Below are 18,712 nucleotides of genomic sequence, written 5' to 3' on the forward strand. Positions count from 1 at the left end.
ATATTCTATGCCTCGGCTAATGAAGGCAAGAGCAGGGAGGTTATGATGGAGCTGTACAAAACGCTGGTAAGGCCACAGCTGGAGTACTGTGTGCAGTTCTGGTCGCCTCACTATAGGAAGGATGTGATTGCTTTGGAGAGGGTGCAGAGGAGATTTACCAGGATGATACCTGGGCTGGAGCGCTTCAGCTATGAAGACCGGACAGGCTGGGGTTGTTTTCCTTGGAGCAGAGAAGGCTGAGGGGGGACCTGATTGAGGTGTACAAAATTATGAGGGGCATAGATATAGGGTGGATAGAAATAAACTTTTCCCCTTAGTAGAGGGGTCAATAACCAGGGGGCATAGTTTCAAGGTAAGGGGCAGGAGGTTTAGAGGGGATTTGAGGAAAAACTTTTTCACCCAGAGGGTGGTTGGAATCTGGAACTCACTGCCTGAAAGGGTGGTAGAGGCAGGAACCCTCACAACATTCAAGAAGCATTTGGATGAGCACTTTAAACGCCATAGCATACAAGGCTACGGACCAAGTGCTGGAAAATGGGATATTAGACAGGGCTTCTTTCTGTGCTGTATAACTCTATGACTCGCTGTCTGGGCTCGTCGGAGGAGTGAGCCAGTAGCTGTGGAACTGTACTGAGGCAAGGAGTCGGCACTTTCAGGAGAGAAAAACTAGGGGAGGGAGGAGCAAAAAACACGCAAGTAGGGCATTAGTGAAAGTAAAAATATACACTAGCATTGAGCAGGTCTCTGACTGGCCCTGAAGGAGAGGAAACACTCGTATCGCCCACTGTGTAGGTTGAACCCTTTTAGAAAATTAATTCTTGGGATGTGGGCATCGCTGGCAAGGCCGACATTTATTACCCATCCCTAGTTGCCCTCGACAAGGTGGCGGTGGGCCTTCTTGAACTGCTGCAGTCCTTGTGGGCTTTCCACGTTTAAGTCTGGGCCGATAGTAAAAGATCGTCTCCAAAAGTCAGACAGCATTCAACTTACTGCACGACCGAGTGTGGACTCGAGGTTAAAGCGTATTTAGGGCCGTAGATAAACGGCAGCCGGAAATAGAAGAGCAGGTAGATCATCAAAGGCCCAGCATACTCGGTGAGAAACACCTGGGGGAAAAAAACAACAAAGCACGTCACACGCTGCACTTGCCCTCTTCGAGGGGGTCCGCTCCTCAACACCTGGCTCCACTTCCGTCCCATGCTCTTGATCTCTGGCTGCCCGGGTGTGGAGGTGGGGGGTGGGGGGGGAGCCAGAGGAGTGTCTCGTGGGTCTGTTCCTGGGCCTGGCCAAGGTGGCCATCTACAGGTCCAGGATGGACGCGGCCCGTTTTGGGGGGGGGGGGGGTTGTCGCTCTGCCTACTTCTTTTCCGCGGTCTTTCCCCTGCCAGGGTGGTCCTGGGAAGGGAGCACACTGGGCCCTTCCGCGATCGGTGGGCACCGCAAGGGATTGGAGTGTTTGATGGGTGTCTAGAACCATGCGATTATTTTGTTTGCTAAGCCTCCTTTATAGTTAAGTTACAACAGAAAATGCTGGAAAAACTCAGCAAGTCAGGCAACATCCGTGGAGAGAAATTTGAGTTGACGTTTCGGGTTTGACCCTTCTTCAAAACTGGAGAGAAAGGAACTAGATCGAAGGCAGGGCTGCGATCGGACAAAAGAATAAAAGAACCAAAAGAAGTAAAAGAGATTAGAAGCTAGACGAGATGGTAATAGGCTGTGATTAGGTGTAAAGTGTACTGGCAGGGCAAAAGATAGCTGCCAGGTGTGAGAGAGAAACAAAAGGAAAGGGGGGGGGGGGGGGGAAGGAAAGGAGTGGAAAAATATAAGTGAAAATGAAATAGGGGTATCTTTATAGTTAAGTTCTTTTAATTAGTTGTGCCCCTTTAAAAGAGGCATTCATGACTAAATCACTAACTCATTGCTTTCCTGCTAATTCAGATCCTCTCTTGCACCTGCACACACATTGAGGGAACATCCCAAGGATTCTTGGTTCTGTTTAGTTCACTTACAAAATTCAGTTATGCACTTGTAAACCAAATCTTCTGCGAGTGTTGTTAACCATACATTAGGTTGGTTCTTCTTGTAACACTGAAAATTTATCAAAGGCCACTTCTACAGCATAGAGTGTAATTTAGAGTCACTTGACATCACTGGGGACTGACTGTACTTCTATAAAAATAAAATATCTTCGCCGCCTGTGCCAGCTCGGCTCGGTGAGTAGCACTCGTACCTTGGAATCAGAGAGTTGTGGGTTGAAGTCCCACTCCTGGAGTGGAACATATAATCCAGGCAGGCACCCCAGTGGGAGTGCAGCATTGTTGGCAGGGCCTGTGTACTTAGGCTTTAATTAGCAAGGTTACCACTCAAATTCAGGCTGGTCCTTTGGTGAGCTCAAAATAGCTACTCAGAGACAATCCATCTGACTTAGAGTAGAATCATAGTACAGGAAACTCTCGATTTACTGGCACCTAAATAACTGGAAATCTCTGTTAACCGGCAAAATTCAGGGAGTAGGTTCAGGTAAGTTTTACCTCATAATAGTGGCCGTTCCTGGATCTGTGGCCGTGTAACCGGGGTTCCTGCACCTGTTGCCATGCAACAGGGACGCCTGGATCTGTGGCCGTGTACGGGGCTCTTGTACCGTAGTAAGTATACCTCCCTGTAATCCGGACTTTTTGATCAACCGGCAACACGCCGGTCCCGTTGGTGCCGGATAAAAAAAAGTTTCCTGTAGAAACACAGGAGGCCATTCAGCCCATCGTGCCTCTGCCAGCACTTTGAAAGAGCTATCCAATTAGCCCCACTCCCCTGCTCTTCCTCTCTTTAAGACACTCCTTAAAACCTACCACTTTGACCAAGCTTTTGGTCATCTGCCCAAATATCTCCTTATATGTGGCTCGGTGTCAAATTTTGTTTGATAACGTTCCTGTGAAGCACCTTGGGACGTTTTACTACGTTGAAGGTGCCGTATAAATACACGTTGTTACTGTTGCTCTTTCCCTGTGGCCCTGCAAATGTTTTCCTTTTCAAGTATTTATCCAATTCTCTTTTGAAAATCACCATCAAAACTTCCAGATCAAACCTGAATTTATATAGCGAGTCATCACGTCCTTCAAACGACCTGTTGGATGAATTACTTTGACGCGCACTAACTTATATAGGTGGACAGAGCGGTCAACTTTCACCAGGATCCCACAAACACCTGGTCACTAGTTTACCATGTACAAAAACAGGCTAGCACTGCGGTACTGCGGCTCTTCCTGACTGGCCGATGGAATGGGCATCCTAAAGGCCTTTCAGTAAAGAACTCACCAGGATTGTGTTAGTTGTTAGTCTTGAGGTGCAGTAACTCAGTATAGCGGAGAGTAAAAGACACAGGTTTCCATTCATAAGGTGGGTCCATTTACAAATCTATCAAGCAGTTTGCACAAGAAAGATGTTCATACAAAAAGGTTGAACTGTTAACGGTGGTGCCCTTCAGATCAGACAAGGTCCAATCTCCCTGTTTAGGTGGCTATTAAAGATACCACAAGACTATTCAAAGAAGGGCTGGAAGCTTTCAGTGACCCGGAGAACATTGCTCCCTCCACCAACACCACTGAAAAAAATTATATATATATATTTTTTAATTCGTTCTCGGGTTGTGGGCGTGGCTGACAAGGCCAGCATTTATTGCCCATCCCTAGTTGTCCCTCGAGAAGGTGGTGGTGAGCCGCCTTCTTGAACCGCTGCAGTCCGTGTGGTGAAGGTCCTCCCACAGCGCTGTTAGGGAGTTCCAGGATTTTGACCCAGCGACGATGAAAGATCGGCGATATATTTCCAAGTCAGGATGGTGTGTGACTTGGAGGGGGTGGTGTTCCCATGCGCCTGCTGCCCTTGTCCTTCTAGGTGGAAGAGGTCGCGGGTTTGGGAGATGCTGAAGAAGCCTCGGCGAGTTGCTGCAGTGCATCTTGTAGATGGTACACACTGCAGCCATGGTGCGCCGGTGGTGGAGGGAGTGAATATTTAAGGTGGTGGATGGGGTGCCGATCAAACGGGCTGCTTTGTCCTGGATGGTGTCAAGCTTCTAGAGTGTTGGAGCTGCACTCATCCAGGCAAGTGGAGAGTATTCCATCACACTCCTGACTTGTGCCTTGTAGATGGTGGAAAGGCTTTGGAGAATCAGGAGGCGAGACACTCGCTGCAGAATATCCAGCCTCTGACCTGCTCTTGTAACCATAGTATTTATGTGGCTGGTCCAATTAAGTTTCTGGAGCGATTATGACAAGGTACTGTATAAATAGAAGACTTTCTTTGCTGTGGTGTCAGCCGTGGCAACAATGTTGTCTCGGAGTCAGGGGTCGGGGGTTCAAGTCCCACTCCAGAGACTTGAGCACAAAATTCCAGGCTGACACTCCAGTGCAGCACTGAAGGCATGCTGCATTGTCGGAGGTGCTGTCTTTCGGATGAGACGTTAAACCGAGTCCCCGTCTGCCCTCTCAGGTGGATGTCAAAGATCCCACGGCACTACTTTGAAGAGGAGCAGGGGGAGTTCTCCCCGGTGTCCCGGACAATATTTATCCCTCAACCAACATCACTAAAACAGATTATCTGCTCATTATCACATTCCTGTTTGTGGGCTCTTGCTGTGCAAAAACTGGCTGCTGTGTTTCCTACATTACAACAGTGACTACACTTCAAAAGTATTTCACTGGCGGTAAAGTGCTTTGGGATTCCCAGAGGTTGTGAAAGGCGCTATAGAAATGCAAGTCTTTCTTTTTATAAAAGAACAAGGACTTAGGAGTCCAAATTATATGAGAAATGTGTGCTTTTTAATGAGTACCTCTATAAAATTACACGCTGGCTGGGAGATCATTCTTGCCAGAATACACGGCATGCTGGAGCAGCAGTGGCTCCCTCGAGACTTGCAGACTCCCTCACGTCACAGTGGAGAGTGTACAAGGACACACCGCTAAAGATTTCACTTGTGATTGAAGCACTGAGGTTATTAAAAACTTACCGTGACCCACCCGATCTGGGCACCGAGGTCTTTGAAGTAAAGGGTGGCTGTGGTACCAACAGGGAGGTTCTGCAAGATTTCCTCGTCCCTCAGCGACTTTCCCTCTGCAAGAGAGCAAAGGGAGTTATCTCACCCTGCCCCAACCCAAAGAAAGGCCGTTCCTGCATGATCACACACACAGCAGCATTAATAACAGGTGAAGGCCATTCAGCCGCTCCAGCATTGAATTAGACCAACTCCATTTACCCACCGTTGCCCCATATCCCTCGATACCCTGACCCAACTAAAATCTATAGTCTTTTTTGAGGGGGGGGGGGGGGGGGGGGGGGGAAAGTGTGAGAGTGTGAAATACCCTAAAGCAGTGACACACCCAGAACTTCGAGTACAGGAGCAAGGATGCCTTACTGCAGTTGTACAGGGCCTTGGCGAGACCACACCTTGAGTATTGTGTGCAGTTTTGGTCGCCCTATTTGAGGAAGGATGTTCTTGCCATGGAGGGAGTGCAGCGAAGATTCACCAGACTGATACCTGGGATGGCAGGAATGACGTATGAGGAGAGATTGGGTCGATTGGGCTTATATTCGCTGGAGTTTAGAAGAATGAGAGGGGGTCTCATTGAAACTTATAAAATTCTAACAGGACTAGACAGACTAGATGCAGGAAGGATGTTCCCGATGGTCGGGGAGTCCAGAACCAGGGGTCACAGTCTAAGGATAAGGGGTAAGCCATTTAGGACAGAGATGAGGAGGAATTTCTTCACCCAGAGAGTGGTGAACCTGTGGAATTCTCTACCACAGAAGGCAGTGGAGGCCAATTCATTAAATATATTCAAGGAGTTGAATATATTTCTTGAGGCTAAAGGGATCAAGGGATATGGGGAGAAGGCAGGGACAGGGTAGTGAATTTGGATGATCAGCCATGATCTCATTAAATGGCGGAGCGGGCTCGAGGGGCCGAATGGCCTACTCCAGCTCCTATCTTCTATGTTTTACCAACCCAGATGGAGTGGTACCTCAGTGTGGCGTTACACTGATCATGCTGGACACACAGTTGGTGCTGGCTATCCAGTAACTGGGGATATGGCAATTGCAACAATTGCTCAGTATTCTACTGCTTGGTCAACCCTCTTCACCTCTGTACGAGGGAGTAGGGGGCTTAAACCTAGAACTGGATCTCCTCCACTCTCCTGCTGCCCGCCCCCCCTCCCCCTCGCTGCTTGTAATCTGTCTGACAAGAGTTCTATACAGACTCGAACCACTTCCTATTTTAAACAAAAATCAATTAACCTTTATTTTCCAAAAGAAGCGCCTTGAAATTTGGACCTGGCAGATTAAAAAAGGTTATTAGAAAGAGCCCAAGCTTCGGATGACTTTTCAATGGACACTCCAGTACTCTGGTGCCACGGGTGGTGGAACGCAGTTTGCCCGCAGATAGCGGGCTCTCAATCAGAGTCATGCCGTTGGGGGCAGGCGCTGGGTGGAGCCAGAGAGAGCTGAACAAGACAGGCTCCTGCCTCATAGATACTTAGAAGAGGAACACCGGTTGCATACAAGCCTCTCAGCTGATGGTGACTGTGTGAGGGGCAGGGGAATGCAGAGAGAACAACAGGGAACATGTCGGCTATTTCAAATAAACAGGTGAACACATCTGAGAACAGCAGAGTAGGTCTTTATCACATTACAACAGTGACTCCACTTCAAAAGTACTTCATTGGCTGTAAAGCGCTTTGAGACATCCGGTGGTCATGAAAGGCGCTATATAAATGCAAGTCTTTCTTTCTTTATCAATGCAATAAGCATAGGCTGCATACAGAGACACCACGAGTCCCGGCCCGTCAATCACCGCACTGCTGCAAGTGACTGGGATCGAACGAACGCTCACACACACACACACGACTAGTTCCATTTACTGGCTGCAGGACCCACTGGTGAGATCACACAAACACTGCTTCCTCCAATACCAATACAGCGTATCCCACCCTCCAGTTCTGAGGGAATACAGACGGCTTCTAGATAGGAACAGGAGGAGGCCATTTAGCCCATTCAAGTCGATCCTGGCTGATCTGTATCTCAACTCCCATTTACCTGCCTTAATACCCTTACCTAACAAAAATCTATCGATCTCAGTTTTAAATGACTCCAAGCCTCGACAGCTTTTTGGGGAGAGTTGCAGATTTCCGATACCCTTTGTGTGAAGAGGTGCTTCCTGACATCACCCCTGAACGGCCTGGCTCTGATTTTAAGGTCATGGCCCCTTGTTCCACCACCAGAGAAAATAGTTTTTCCACCATCTACCCTAACAAATCTCTTGATCATCTTAAAACACCTCACCCCTTAATCTTCTACACTCACAGGAATACAGGCCTAGTCTACGCAGCCTGTCCTCATAATTTAACCCTTTTAACCCCAGGTATTATTCTGGTGAATCTGTGCTGCTCCCTCTCCAAGGAAGACACCGCCATGAGGACAAGCGCAGTACTGCAACGCAGTGCGTCACCACTGGCCCAGCACAGGGCGACAGGCACGGATTCATACTGCGCGGTTCACCAGAGTAATTTGATTTCGATCAGCTGGGTGACTGAAAGCTGTGGGAAGCCATCAGCGCGAGCAGGAGCCTCCGAACCAAGCTACCGATATGGAGATTGTTCGGCAGACGTGGGGTGCACACCAGCTGCCGGTACAAAGCTTGGACGCAGGGGGGCACAGCCAAGGCTAGGAGGGCACAGGGGGTAGCGCCAGAGTGTAACCAGGCACCACTGCTGCCACGGGTGGGCACCAAGACGAGTGTAAATGGATGTGGGATTGGTTTATAACTTACTTGGGTCCAGCCGGATGGATTGCCTGGCAGGATACCACTGAGCATCTGAAACAGAAGAGAAGACCATTGCGTTAACACTTAGCTCCACAGCAGAGTATGGGTGCACACCTTACCTGTAAATAGGAGCAATTTAAAATACTGAGAACCCATTATACAGTCCCCACCACTTAAAACATCCACTTTTAAATGGGCAGTCGCTTAGATCGGCTAAAACACGGCAACCATGATCTAGCTACAGTAACATTAATTCAAAGTTTCCTGTATAGTGTTGTAAGCGCTCTGTTTATTTCGGGCAGAAGCAGCCAGCTGAGTTCCAGGAATTTTGTCCTAGTGCTCTGCAGACTGGATGGTCTTGTTTAGCACCCTGCCTATCAGAGCAACAAATATTACCAATACCCTTGAAGGGGAAATATTTCCAGGGAACTTATTGAAAGCTTTTAAGAAAAACTATCGAGCATGCATCTTACGCCAGGCATGGCTCGGATCACGAGGGACTCTCCCGGTTACGAGCACCTCTCACTCAGCTGAAAGAGTACAGCAAATCAAATCCTAACTCTTTCTGGCACCCTGGGTGTCGTATCCGGTGTACCGTATCGGGGGAAAATGGCGTTCGCATGCATGTGTCCGCTATAGGCGGTGGGGGCCGTGTATAAACCATCGCGAACTCTGCAAGTTCCTTCACTTTACCAGCCGGTGTTGTAGTCAGACAAAGACCACAAGGCTCCAGGTTTCATCCCAGGTCCGGCTCAAATCCCCTGATCCCAGTCGCTGAGCCAGTGAGGGTGCTGCAATGGACCCCCTCGCCCCCGACCGCGATCTAGTGCTCTGCTGTTAGAATGTGTATTGGAGGTCAGGTGGTCAGTACCAGGCTTGCTGCGCGGCCTTCCATCGTCAAATAGCTGGTCAACACTCACCGTCGTGGGCGAGGTACCAGAGGCTAACGAAACCCCAAGCAAAAATAAAGGCCTGGGGGGGTAGGGGGAAATCCAGGAAGCATCCAAACTGTAAAAGTTATGTGACGATCGCATGTTGTGGTTTACAGCCATCAGTCAGATAGAGGCCCCAATGCAGAACCTGATCACCCCATGGACCCTACATTAAAACAGAGAGCAGAGACTCAAGAAGGTAAGAGCCCATGGGATCCAGGGTGCCTTGGCACGTTGGATCCTAAACTGGCTGAGTGGCAGGAGGCAGAGGGTGATGGTCGAAGGTTGCTTGTGTGACTGGAAGCCTGTGTCCAGTGGGGTACCTCGGGGATCGGTGCTGGGTCCCTTGCTGTTTGTGATCTACATAAATTATTTGGATGAGAATGTAAAAGGTATGATCAGTAAGTTTGCAGATGACACGAAAATTGGTGGGGTGGTAAATTACGAGGAGGAAAGCCTCAGGCTATAGGACGATATAAACGGGTTGGTCAGATGGGCGGAAAAATGGCAAATGGAATTTAACCCTGAAAAGTGCGAGGTGATGCATTTTGGACAGACAAATAAGGCAAGGGAATACACAATGAGTGGTAGGACCCTAGGAAGTACAGAGGGACCTTGGTGTACATGTACATAGATCCCTGAAGGCAGCGGATCAGGTAGAGAAGGTGGTTAAAAAGGCATATGGGATACTTGCCTTCATTAGCCGAGGCATAGAATACAAGAGCAGGGAGGTTATGATGGAGCTGTACAAAATGCTGGTAAGGCCACAGCTGGAGTACTGTGTGCAGTTCTGGTCGCCTCACTATAGGAAGGATGAGATTGCTTTGGAGAGGGTGCAGAGAAGATTCACCAGGATGTTACCTGGGCTGGAGCGCCTCAGCTATGAAGAAAGACTAAACAGGCTGGGGTTGTTTTCCTTGGAGCAAAGAAGGCTGAGGGGGGACCTGATTCAGGTGTACAAAATGATGAGGGGCATAGATAGGGTAGATAAAGAGGAACTTTTCCCCTTAGTAGGGGGGTCAATAACAAGGGGGCATAGATTCAAGGTAAGGGGCAGGAGGTTTAGAGGGGATTTGAGGAGGAACTTTTTCCACCCAGAGGGTGGTTGGAGTCTGGAACGCACTGCCTGAAAGGGTGGTAGAGGCAGGAACCCTCACAACATTCAAGAAGCATTTGGATGAGCACTTGAAATGCCATTGCATACAAGGCTATGGACCAAATGCTGGAAAATGGGATTAGATTAGACAGGGCTTGATGGACGGCGCAGACACGATGGGCCGAAGGGCCTCTTTCTGTGCTGTATAACTATGACAACTGGGGAGCTGGAGTGATCAGAGAGTGTTTGAAGAGCTCACACGGACAAAGATGGTTCCTGGGCGCGCTTAGAGGCTCAATCTTCCTGCAAGTGTCACTCTTACTTTCTGTCACACTTTGAAGATACACCCCCGTGGTTATAAAACAGCCTCCGACTCACCACATGCAGTGCTGACGGCTTGATTCAGCTTTGGGTCCTTTGGTCGCAGTGTGCCAGACATCGTTCACACTGAAAGACTAGCGATGCCGCTACCACAAGCTCATTACAAAACATCACTTGCACCTACTGTCCTGTAGGATCGAGCTGTGGAAACCTAAAGTTTGAGCCCTGCTCCGTGCAGAGCCAGTGGATCCCAGTTGGGGTGGCAGTGCTGTTGCTGCACTTTGACCCTATCATCCTCTTGGTTGGGGGGGGCGGGGGGTGGAGGAGAGGGAGCCAAGATTCCTGCTCCCAATTTCCACCCAATGATGGCCGGAAGTGTGCCCATCTCCCCGAATGCCACCATTTATCTTGGCTGATTTGACTGATTAAGCCAGGGAACAACCACCGATGGGCTTGGTGCTGCGTGCCCACTACGGAGGAATAGCCGGCCTACACTCAATGTCTAGGCTCACCCCTGAACGGCCAACTGGGTGTTGTACTGAAGGGTGCTCAGTACCCGTGCGACTGTACCGCAGCGAGAGGGGAGGGGAGAAACTGTAGTGTCAAAACCGTGTCACAATCTTCCCAGTGTCCGAGGATACTGACCAGCATGTTCCCGCTAAGGAGCGCATGTGCACGGTCGTGCAAAAATCTGAAAGGCCCCACGCAGGCCGCTCACTGGCTTATACACTGTGAATACCGCGCATGCGCAGAAATTTAAATAGACCACGCATTAAAAGAAACAGGACGCGCAGAGCAAAGCGCAGCTTAGAGAACATTGCTGATCAGTGTTTTTTAATATATAAAAAGGCCATCAATCCTGCTGTGGGACTAGAACTGCTGAGGGCTCAAATCTGAATCCCAAGCCCGAGCTGGAACGCGAGCTTAGTCAGCAGCTACAGGCGGTAGTTTATGCAGACAGCCAAACAGGGCACCAAGGTAAAGGGCGGTTCACAGGGCACCGGGGGGGGGGGGGGGGGGGGGGGGGGGGGGGTAAAAGGGTGGTTCACAGGGCACCGGAAGGGTAAAGGGCGGTTCACAGGGCACCAGGGTAAAGGGCAGTTCACAGGGCACCGGGAGGGTAAAGGGCGGTTCACAGGGCACCAGGGTAAAGGGCAGTTCACAGGGCACCGGGAGGGTAAAGGGCGGTTCACAGGGCACCGGGAGGGTAAAGGGCGGTTCACAGGGCACCAGCTTCCTGCCAGGTTAAAAGTCAACAGCAGCATCGAGCGAAACATCGATTAAAAAACCCCAAAGTAAAACAAGCTTCGGAAAGGACTGGGCTCTGGTTTGTGCCTCACTGATTATGCAGCTGGACCACTGCTTGATGCTTACGGTTCTTGTGGAACATAACCTTGATCTCCCCAATTGTGGCATTTGGCTCCACCTGTTTAAAAAAAAAACAAACACACACCCGAGTTCAATAGTTAAGCGTAAAAACACAACCAAATTCAGCTTCCACAGTAACAGACACCCTTCAGAGTCTGGGGTGCACCAGTTAAATTAAATTATGCCCGGCGATGCAGAGTCCCAGGTCAGACCTTGGAGTGCCAGCTATTTATCCAAGGGGTGCATCGCACCCGAGCATGCTCCTTGCCGTCCAGCAGGGGTCACAGGACAGCAATCTGGACCTGAAATCTTGACCAACTTTTCAACCTCTCCAGCCCAGGGGCTCAGAGTCTAACTGCAGCACTAACCCTGTCCTTGATTCCTGGGGTGAGAGAGCTGTCCTATGATGAGAGACTGTGTAGAATGGGCCGATACTCTCCGGAGTTTAGAAGAACGAAAGATCATCAGATTCTGAGGGGGATCGACAGGGTCGATGCTGAGAGGTCGTTTCCCCTGACTGGAGAGTCTAGAACTAGGGGGCATAGTCTCAGGATAAGGGGTCGGCCATTTAAGTTTAAGTTTGAGAGGAGAGGAATTTCTTCACTCAGGGTTGTGAATCTTTGGAATTCTCTGCCCCAGAGGGCTGTGAATGCGGAGTCTTTGAGTATATTCAAGGCTGAGATCGATAGATTTTTGGACTCTAGGGGAATCAAGGGATATGGGGATCGGGCAGGAAAGTGGAGTTGAGGTCGATGATCAGCCATGATCTTATTGAATGGCGGAGCAGGCTCGAGGGGCCGTGTGGCGGAGCGGGCTCGAGGGGCCGCGTGGCGGAGCGGGCTCGAGGGGCCGTGTGGCGGAGCGGGCTCGAGGGGCCGTGTGGCGGACTCCTGCTCTTATTTCTGATGTTCCTTCGGCTTCCACTCTGCCAGTGATCAGCTAAATCAGCACAGGCTGGGACTCAGACCTGCGATGCTGCTGCCCCGTGTGGCATTCGCCAACACGAGATAAAGTTAGCAAGGCAGGGCAGCCAATGCCACTGCTACAGCCAATCAATCAATCACAAGACAGTATTGGCACTTGGGAGTAAGGGTCCCAATTAACCTCCGATTACTGAATGGAGAATGACTGAGGAGTTGAGGGGGGGGGGTGGTGTGGAGCACCCAAAAAAAGAGCAGTTTTAAAAATCAGAATCTCAATGCCAACAAGCCAGAGACCAGTCAATTCTTCAACCCCTCACTCCAACAGAGTCTTCATACCAGTGTGACTCACGCACCGAGGGAGTTCACTTTCGAGGCTGGCACTGGTGCAGGAACATAGTTGTAAGGAGAGAGGTGAAAAACAAACTCCACTTGTGCCAGTATCTGCTCCGGAGCACAGAGCAAGTGCAAGGCTGCTGGCACCAACGAATGCCGAACCCATGAAATCAGAACAGCAACTTGGGGAAGAGGGTTACGCAACTGGACAGGTACAGCGAAGCAGCGAGATGCCCTTTGTTTAAAAAAAAAATGCAACTTGAATCTCTGGAATCTTTACAACTAAGTGTCCTGGCCAAGGTTTAATCCCTCAACCAATTAAAACAGATGATCTGATCATTTCTCTCATTTGTGGGAGCTTGCTGTGCGCAAATTGGCCGCCACGTTTCCTACATTACAACAGCAACTACACTTCAAAAAGTACTTCATTGCCTGTGATGCGCTTTGGGACGTCTGGAGGTTGTGAGGGGCGCGATATAAATGCAAGAGGAAGACCGCACCGACCATTCTCCCTCATCCAGTATCGGCCTACAAGCTCAGGAGATGACAGACAAGCTGCAGGAGGAGTCGGGAGTAGGGACAACGTACAGACCCAAGAGCACAACAGGACACGCGTGCTGGGGTGGGACAACGCTTAGGAGAAGCTGCTGGACTTCTCCAGAAGTGTCTCTACCGGTTGGCCCTAAAGTGGCTCCTGCACAAAGAGAGTGGCCTCCTGCTCTGCCAGGGGGGCAGATGAAGATACATTCCACAGCTAACAGCGTAAAGGGCAGCCGACGTATTGATGGCTGGTGTCACCAGGCCTAGGATGGGAGGTCCATAACTTGTACCCATCTCTCTCTCTCCTCCCCCCCCCCCCCCCCAAAGCCAAGGAGCATTTCACTTCAATCATATCAAACCTGTTCCACAAGAGAGAGACGATACCCTTCCCTGGCCGGAGGAGACAAGGCTCAACAAGACTGGCTCAGTGTCAGATGCAACTGAATTTCCCCCCCACTGTCCTGGGATGGCGGGACTGTCGTATGAGAAGAGATTGAGTAAACTAGGCCTGTATTCTCTTGAATTCAGAAGAATGAGAGGGAATCTCATTGAAGCATACAAAATTATTACAGGGCTTGATAGGGTGGATGTTGGGAGAATGCTTCCCTTTGCTGGGGAGTCTAGAACCAGGAGCCACAGCCTCAGGATAAAGGGTAGGCCATTCAGGACTGAGAGGAGAAGAAATTTCTTCAGAGGGTGGTGAATCTTTGAATCTCCACAGCCCTCTGGGGTAGAGAATTCCAGTCATTGGGTATATTCAAAACAGAAGTCGATAGATTTCTGACTAGTAAGGGCATCAAGGGATATGGCGATAGGGCCGGTGAATGGAGTTGAGGCAGAAGATCAGCCATGATCTCACTGAACGGCGGAGCAGGCTCGAGGGGCCGAATGGCCGACTCCTGCTCCTAATTCTTATGTTCTTATGTCAGGCGTTCCAGCAGCATCAGGACCTGCTCGACTTGTCACTTTTGTACAGCATGTTCTGACCAGTCACCCACCCAGAGAGCCCTTGCTACCTCGGGGATGCTGCAACCACTGACAGGCACTTAGTGAAAGCCCTGGAGGGATCAGGTCAGTCCGACTGAGGACTTGCACCACTCACTCACCAGCTGCCAACCGAGCGGAGGTCAGCACAGGCGGTTGATCAGACCTGGGATCCTCCTGCTCCCTGTAGTTCACCCCCACACACCTTGCTGAACTAGGCCTGGCCTCAACAGCCACCTTCATGGCACCAGACACACATATGTTTCAGTAACTTCTACATTTTCCACTGTCAAGAGCTAGTAGTAAAAACATTGGGTACAGAATGCCAAGCTCATGAGCTGCAGGCCCCTCTCTGCCACCATTAGAAGCAATGACTGGCGCCCACCTGGCAAGGCGGGCGCAGGAACAACCTCCAGGGAGCAACACAGACAGCTGATGCTCGGATAGCCTTCCCTGGCAGGACGCTCCACAATGACCTCAGGACAAGGTTCCTCCACGTGACCTCCCAAACGGGACGGCATTCCAGACCCTGCAAATCGGTCGAGATGGCCGCGAGATAAAGCCACGCGATCAATTATCGCGTCTTCGTTCACTGGCAGACCGGGACTCCCGGCTGACAGACCGAGCCACCATTTGGCAGCTGGTCTAGTTCGACAGCTACTGACGACACTCATCCCCACCTCCTCTCAAAACAAGAAGCCTTGAACAGTAGCAGCGTAGTCACTGGAACTTCAGTGAAGAGTGGCGGTGCTGGGGCGAGGGGATTCCGTCATAGAATGATACAGCACAGAAGGAGGCCATTCGGCCCATTGTGCCTGTGCCGGCTCTTTGAAAGAGCTCTCCAATTAGTCCCACTCCCCTGCTCTTTCCCCACTGCCCTGCAAATTTGTTCACTTCAAGTATTTATCCAATTCCCTTTTGAAAGTTAATATTGAATCTGCTTCCACCGCCCTTTCAGGCAGCGCGTTCCAGATCATAACTCGCTGTGTAAAAAAAAAAAAAAAATTCCTCATCTCCCCCTCGGGCTCTTTTGCCAATCACCTTAAATCGGTGTCCTCTGGTTACCGACTCTTCTACCACTGGAAACAGTTTCTCCTTATTAACTATCAAAACCCCTCATGATTTTGAGCACCTCGATCAAATCTCTTCTGCTCCAAGGAGAACAATCCCAGCTTCTCCACATAACTGATGTCCCCTCAACCATCCTTCGAACCTTGAGCTACATAGAAACATAGAAGATAGGAGCAGGAGATTCAGCCCCTTGAGCCTGCTCCGCCATTTAATGCGATCATGGCTGATCATCCAAATTCAGTACCCAGTCCCTGCCTTCTCCCCATATCCCTCGATCCCCTTAGTCTTAAGGAGATCAGGAGTTAGTACACACCAGTGTGAAACCCCGATGATGGGTCCATCACTGGTGCAATTTGAGGTGATGAATCAAGAGCCAATTCCCGGGGTGCAGGCTCGAGAACAAATTTTCCCATAGCACGGATAGCAGTACTTTCCACAAGCCTGGTGACACATGGAACAGGCGCACATTCCCTACTAGTTAACGGTTTGTCGACAGGTTATGTTTTTGTTTAAAAACGCACGTCCAATTGCGCTTACCTTGTCCAGAAAGCTGAGCTTCTGTTTGGTCCTTGCATCCAAGATCTCCACCTCAAAGAAAACAGAGGCTTTTTTAGATTTCTTCTGTGATTTTAAGGGACGGCCGGGCAGAAGCAGCCCGTTAGCCAGCAGCAGGCTTGACTCTGGCAGCATCACGCTAGTGTGCATAGTCATTCCGATCTGTTCTACTCCAAAATTTAACCTCTCTTTCCTTTCCAAAAAATGTTTTCCTCTTTTTAAATTTAAAAAAAAAACAAGAAAGCAAAATCCAAATCACTTCTCTTGCCCGAGGCACAGGGAGCAGAGATCAAACTCAGTTATCTGCTGCTTTCAGACGGGGCAGCTCTAAAAAGGAGACCGCCCGGGGGAGGTAACTAGATAGCCCCGGAATGTGAGCTTCTGACAACTCCAACTAAATATAATCCAATTAAACAGCAGGAGAACATCTGGGACACGAAAGGTTGAGCGGACCGGAGGAATTCACTCGTCTGATTTTTTTGGCTAACTAATGAACGTCGCGCGCGGTCAAGCCAGGCAGGGCGCCTGGGAGACCCCACACGCCGAGTCGGAAAGACACCCGGGAGACCCCACAGGGCGAGTCAGAAAGGCACCCGGGAGACCCCACAGGGTGAGTCGGAAAGACACCCGGGAGACCCCACACGCCGAGTCGGAAAGACACCCGGGAGACCCCACAGGGCGAGTCGGAAAGACACCCGGGAGACCCCACACGCCGAGTCGGAAAGACACCCGGGAGACCCCACACGCCGAGTCGGAAAGACACCCGGGAGACCCCACACGCCGAGTCGGAAAGGCACCTGGGAGACCCCACACGCCGAGTCGGAAAGGCACCTGGGAGACCCCAGAGGGCGAGTCGGAAAGATACCCGGGAGACCCCACATGGTGAGTCGGAAAGGCACCCGGGAGACCCCATACGGTGAGTCGGAAAGATACCTGGGAGGCCCCACACGCCAGACTGTCTCTTGAGCCATGAGTCAGTGACCAGCAGCCCCCACACCTCTAAAGGAGGAGTTGGCGACGGGACAATGCAGTCCTCGTCTAGCACGGTGATTCTTGAAAAGTGCCGACCCTTCGAGCCGTGAGGGAATCTCGATCGTCACTTGGGTTGGACACGGGTCCCCACTGAGATACAGCACCAATTTCATCAAATGTACAGCACAGAAACAACCATTCGGCCTCACTGAGCCGTGCCGGTGTTTATGCTCCACACAAGCCTCCTCCCACCTACTTCATCTAACCCTATCAGCATATTTTAGAAGGTCAGTGTCTTTATGGATAACACTCGGGTTTCGATCGTCTTGAGGGGGCCAGAGAGAAATTTTCCAGAGTATTTTTTTTCCCCTTATTGGCCCTGGGGTTTGCTCATATTTTTGCTTCGCCCAGGAGATCACATGGCTGTGGAGATTGGGGCGGTGGGAGAGGGGACCGGGGAGCGTCTAGTCACAATGCTCCAGCCATCAGGGTGTGGGGCAGGCTCGATGGGCCAGTTGGACTTTTCCTGCCTGTCAATTCTCTATGTTTCAACAGGATCAACTGTGATGCTTCTTGCTGTTGAATAGTCAGCAGACACTCCGAGTCAAGGGTCACAAAATGAAGAATTCCTCACCCTCGTGACCACTGAAGGGCAGCCAGGGCATATCGAACCTAACCCCAGCAGGGATACTTGGTGAAAAAAAAATTAAAATCAGATTAGAAGCTCAGCCAGCACAATGTGACGGATGCAGTGCCTTTTTATTTAGAACCAACATTCCCATTTTGCTAAATAAGTGCAAAGTGTTCTTCCCTCAAATGCCCCTTCTCCTTTCTCCCCACCCCCAAATAACTGCACCCCACAAGTATGCCCCCCCTCAGCCTCCTGACTCGCTGGTACAGCACTGGGATCCTCAGTGACCACAGCACCTGCCCCCAGACAGCGGCCGGCCCTCAGTGAGGGAGGGGCTCTTTCAGAAGTGGCAAAGGAGGTTACGGATTTGGTCCGCTATCGGGAGAGTCAGCTGTATATCAACCACTTTAACCTCTGCCAACACAGAGCGCTGAGGATTCGGATATACAGCATTAGTACTTTAACCCGGGGATTCCGATATACAGCATTAGTACTTTAACCCGGGGATTCCGATATACGGCATTAGTACTTTAACCCGGGGATTCCGATATACGGCATTAGTACTTTAACCCGGGGATTCCGATATACAGCATTAGTACTTTAACCCGGGGATTCCGATATACAGCATTAGTACTTTAACCCGGGGATTCCGATATACAGCATTAGTACTTTAACCCGGGGATTCCGATATAGAAGCTGGGATTGCTCTTAGAGAAGAGAAAGCGAAGGGGAGATTTGTTAGAGGAGTTGTAAATCATGAACGGGTTTGATAAAATAATTAAGGAGAATCTGTTTCCAGTGTATGACAGGCCGGTAACAAGAGGACACAGATTAAAAAAGGTAGTTGGCAAAAGAACCAGAGGCGAGATGAGAATTTTGTTTACGCAGCGAGTTGCTGCGATCGGGAATGCGCTGCCTGAAAGGGCGGTGGAAGCAGATTCAATAAAACTGTCAAAAAAGGAATTGGATAAATACTTGAAGGGAAAAAAATTGCAGGGCTCTGGGGAAAAGAGCAGGAGAATGGGACGAATTGGAGAGCTCTTTCAAACAGTCAGCACAGGCCGAATATTTGTATCATTCCATATATCGATATACTGCATTAGTACTTTAACCCTAGGTGGGAAAATAGAATGCTTTGGTGCAGAGCTACGCAAGACAGAAACATTAAAACGCCCA

General features: G+C 50.1%; 1 protein-coding gene across 6 annotated transcripts in view; it reads right to left on the minus strand.

The window, feature by feature from the left end:
• The window catches only part of tecrb (trans-2,3-enoyl-CoA reductase b), a 74,481-nt gene that overhangs the window by 30,126 nt on the left and 25,643 nt on the right, over positions 1–18,712 (minus strand). For 2 of the 6 annotated variants that reach the window (XM_085971556.1, XM_085971554.1), the window contains exons 2-6: positions 15,916–15,966; positions 11,534–11,585; positions 7,817–7,861; positions 5,000–5,103; positions 991–1,106 (exon numbers count right to left, since the gene is read on the minus strand). In XM_085971556.1, the coding sequence (XP_085827682.1) occupies positions 991–1,106; positions 5,000–5,103; positions 7,817–7,861; positions 11,534–11,585; positions 15,916–15,966 (368 nt within the window). Of the gene's footprint in view, positions 1–990; positions 1,107–4,999; positions 5,104–7,816; positions 7,862–11,533; positions 11,586–15,915; positions 16,258–18,712 lie in introns of those variants that run through there. The other 4 variants (XM_085971558.1, XM_085971555.1, XM_085971553.1 and 1 more) reach the window with 3 other exon arrangements.

Source organism: Somniosus microcephalus, chromosome 31 (assembly GCF_052327205.1).
Source record: "Somniosus microcephalus isolate GS21.2 chromosome 31, FLI_Smic_1.0, whole genome shotgun sequence".
NCBI lineage: Eukaryota > Metazoa > Chordata > Chondrichthyes > Squaliformes > Somniosidae > Somniosus > Somniosus microcephalus.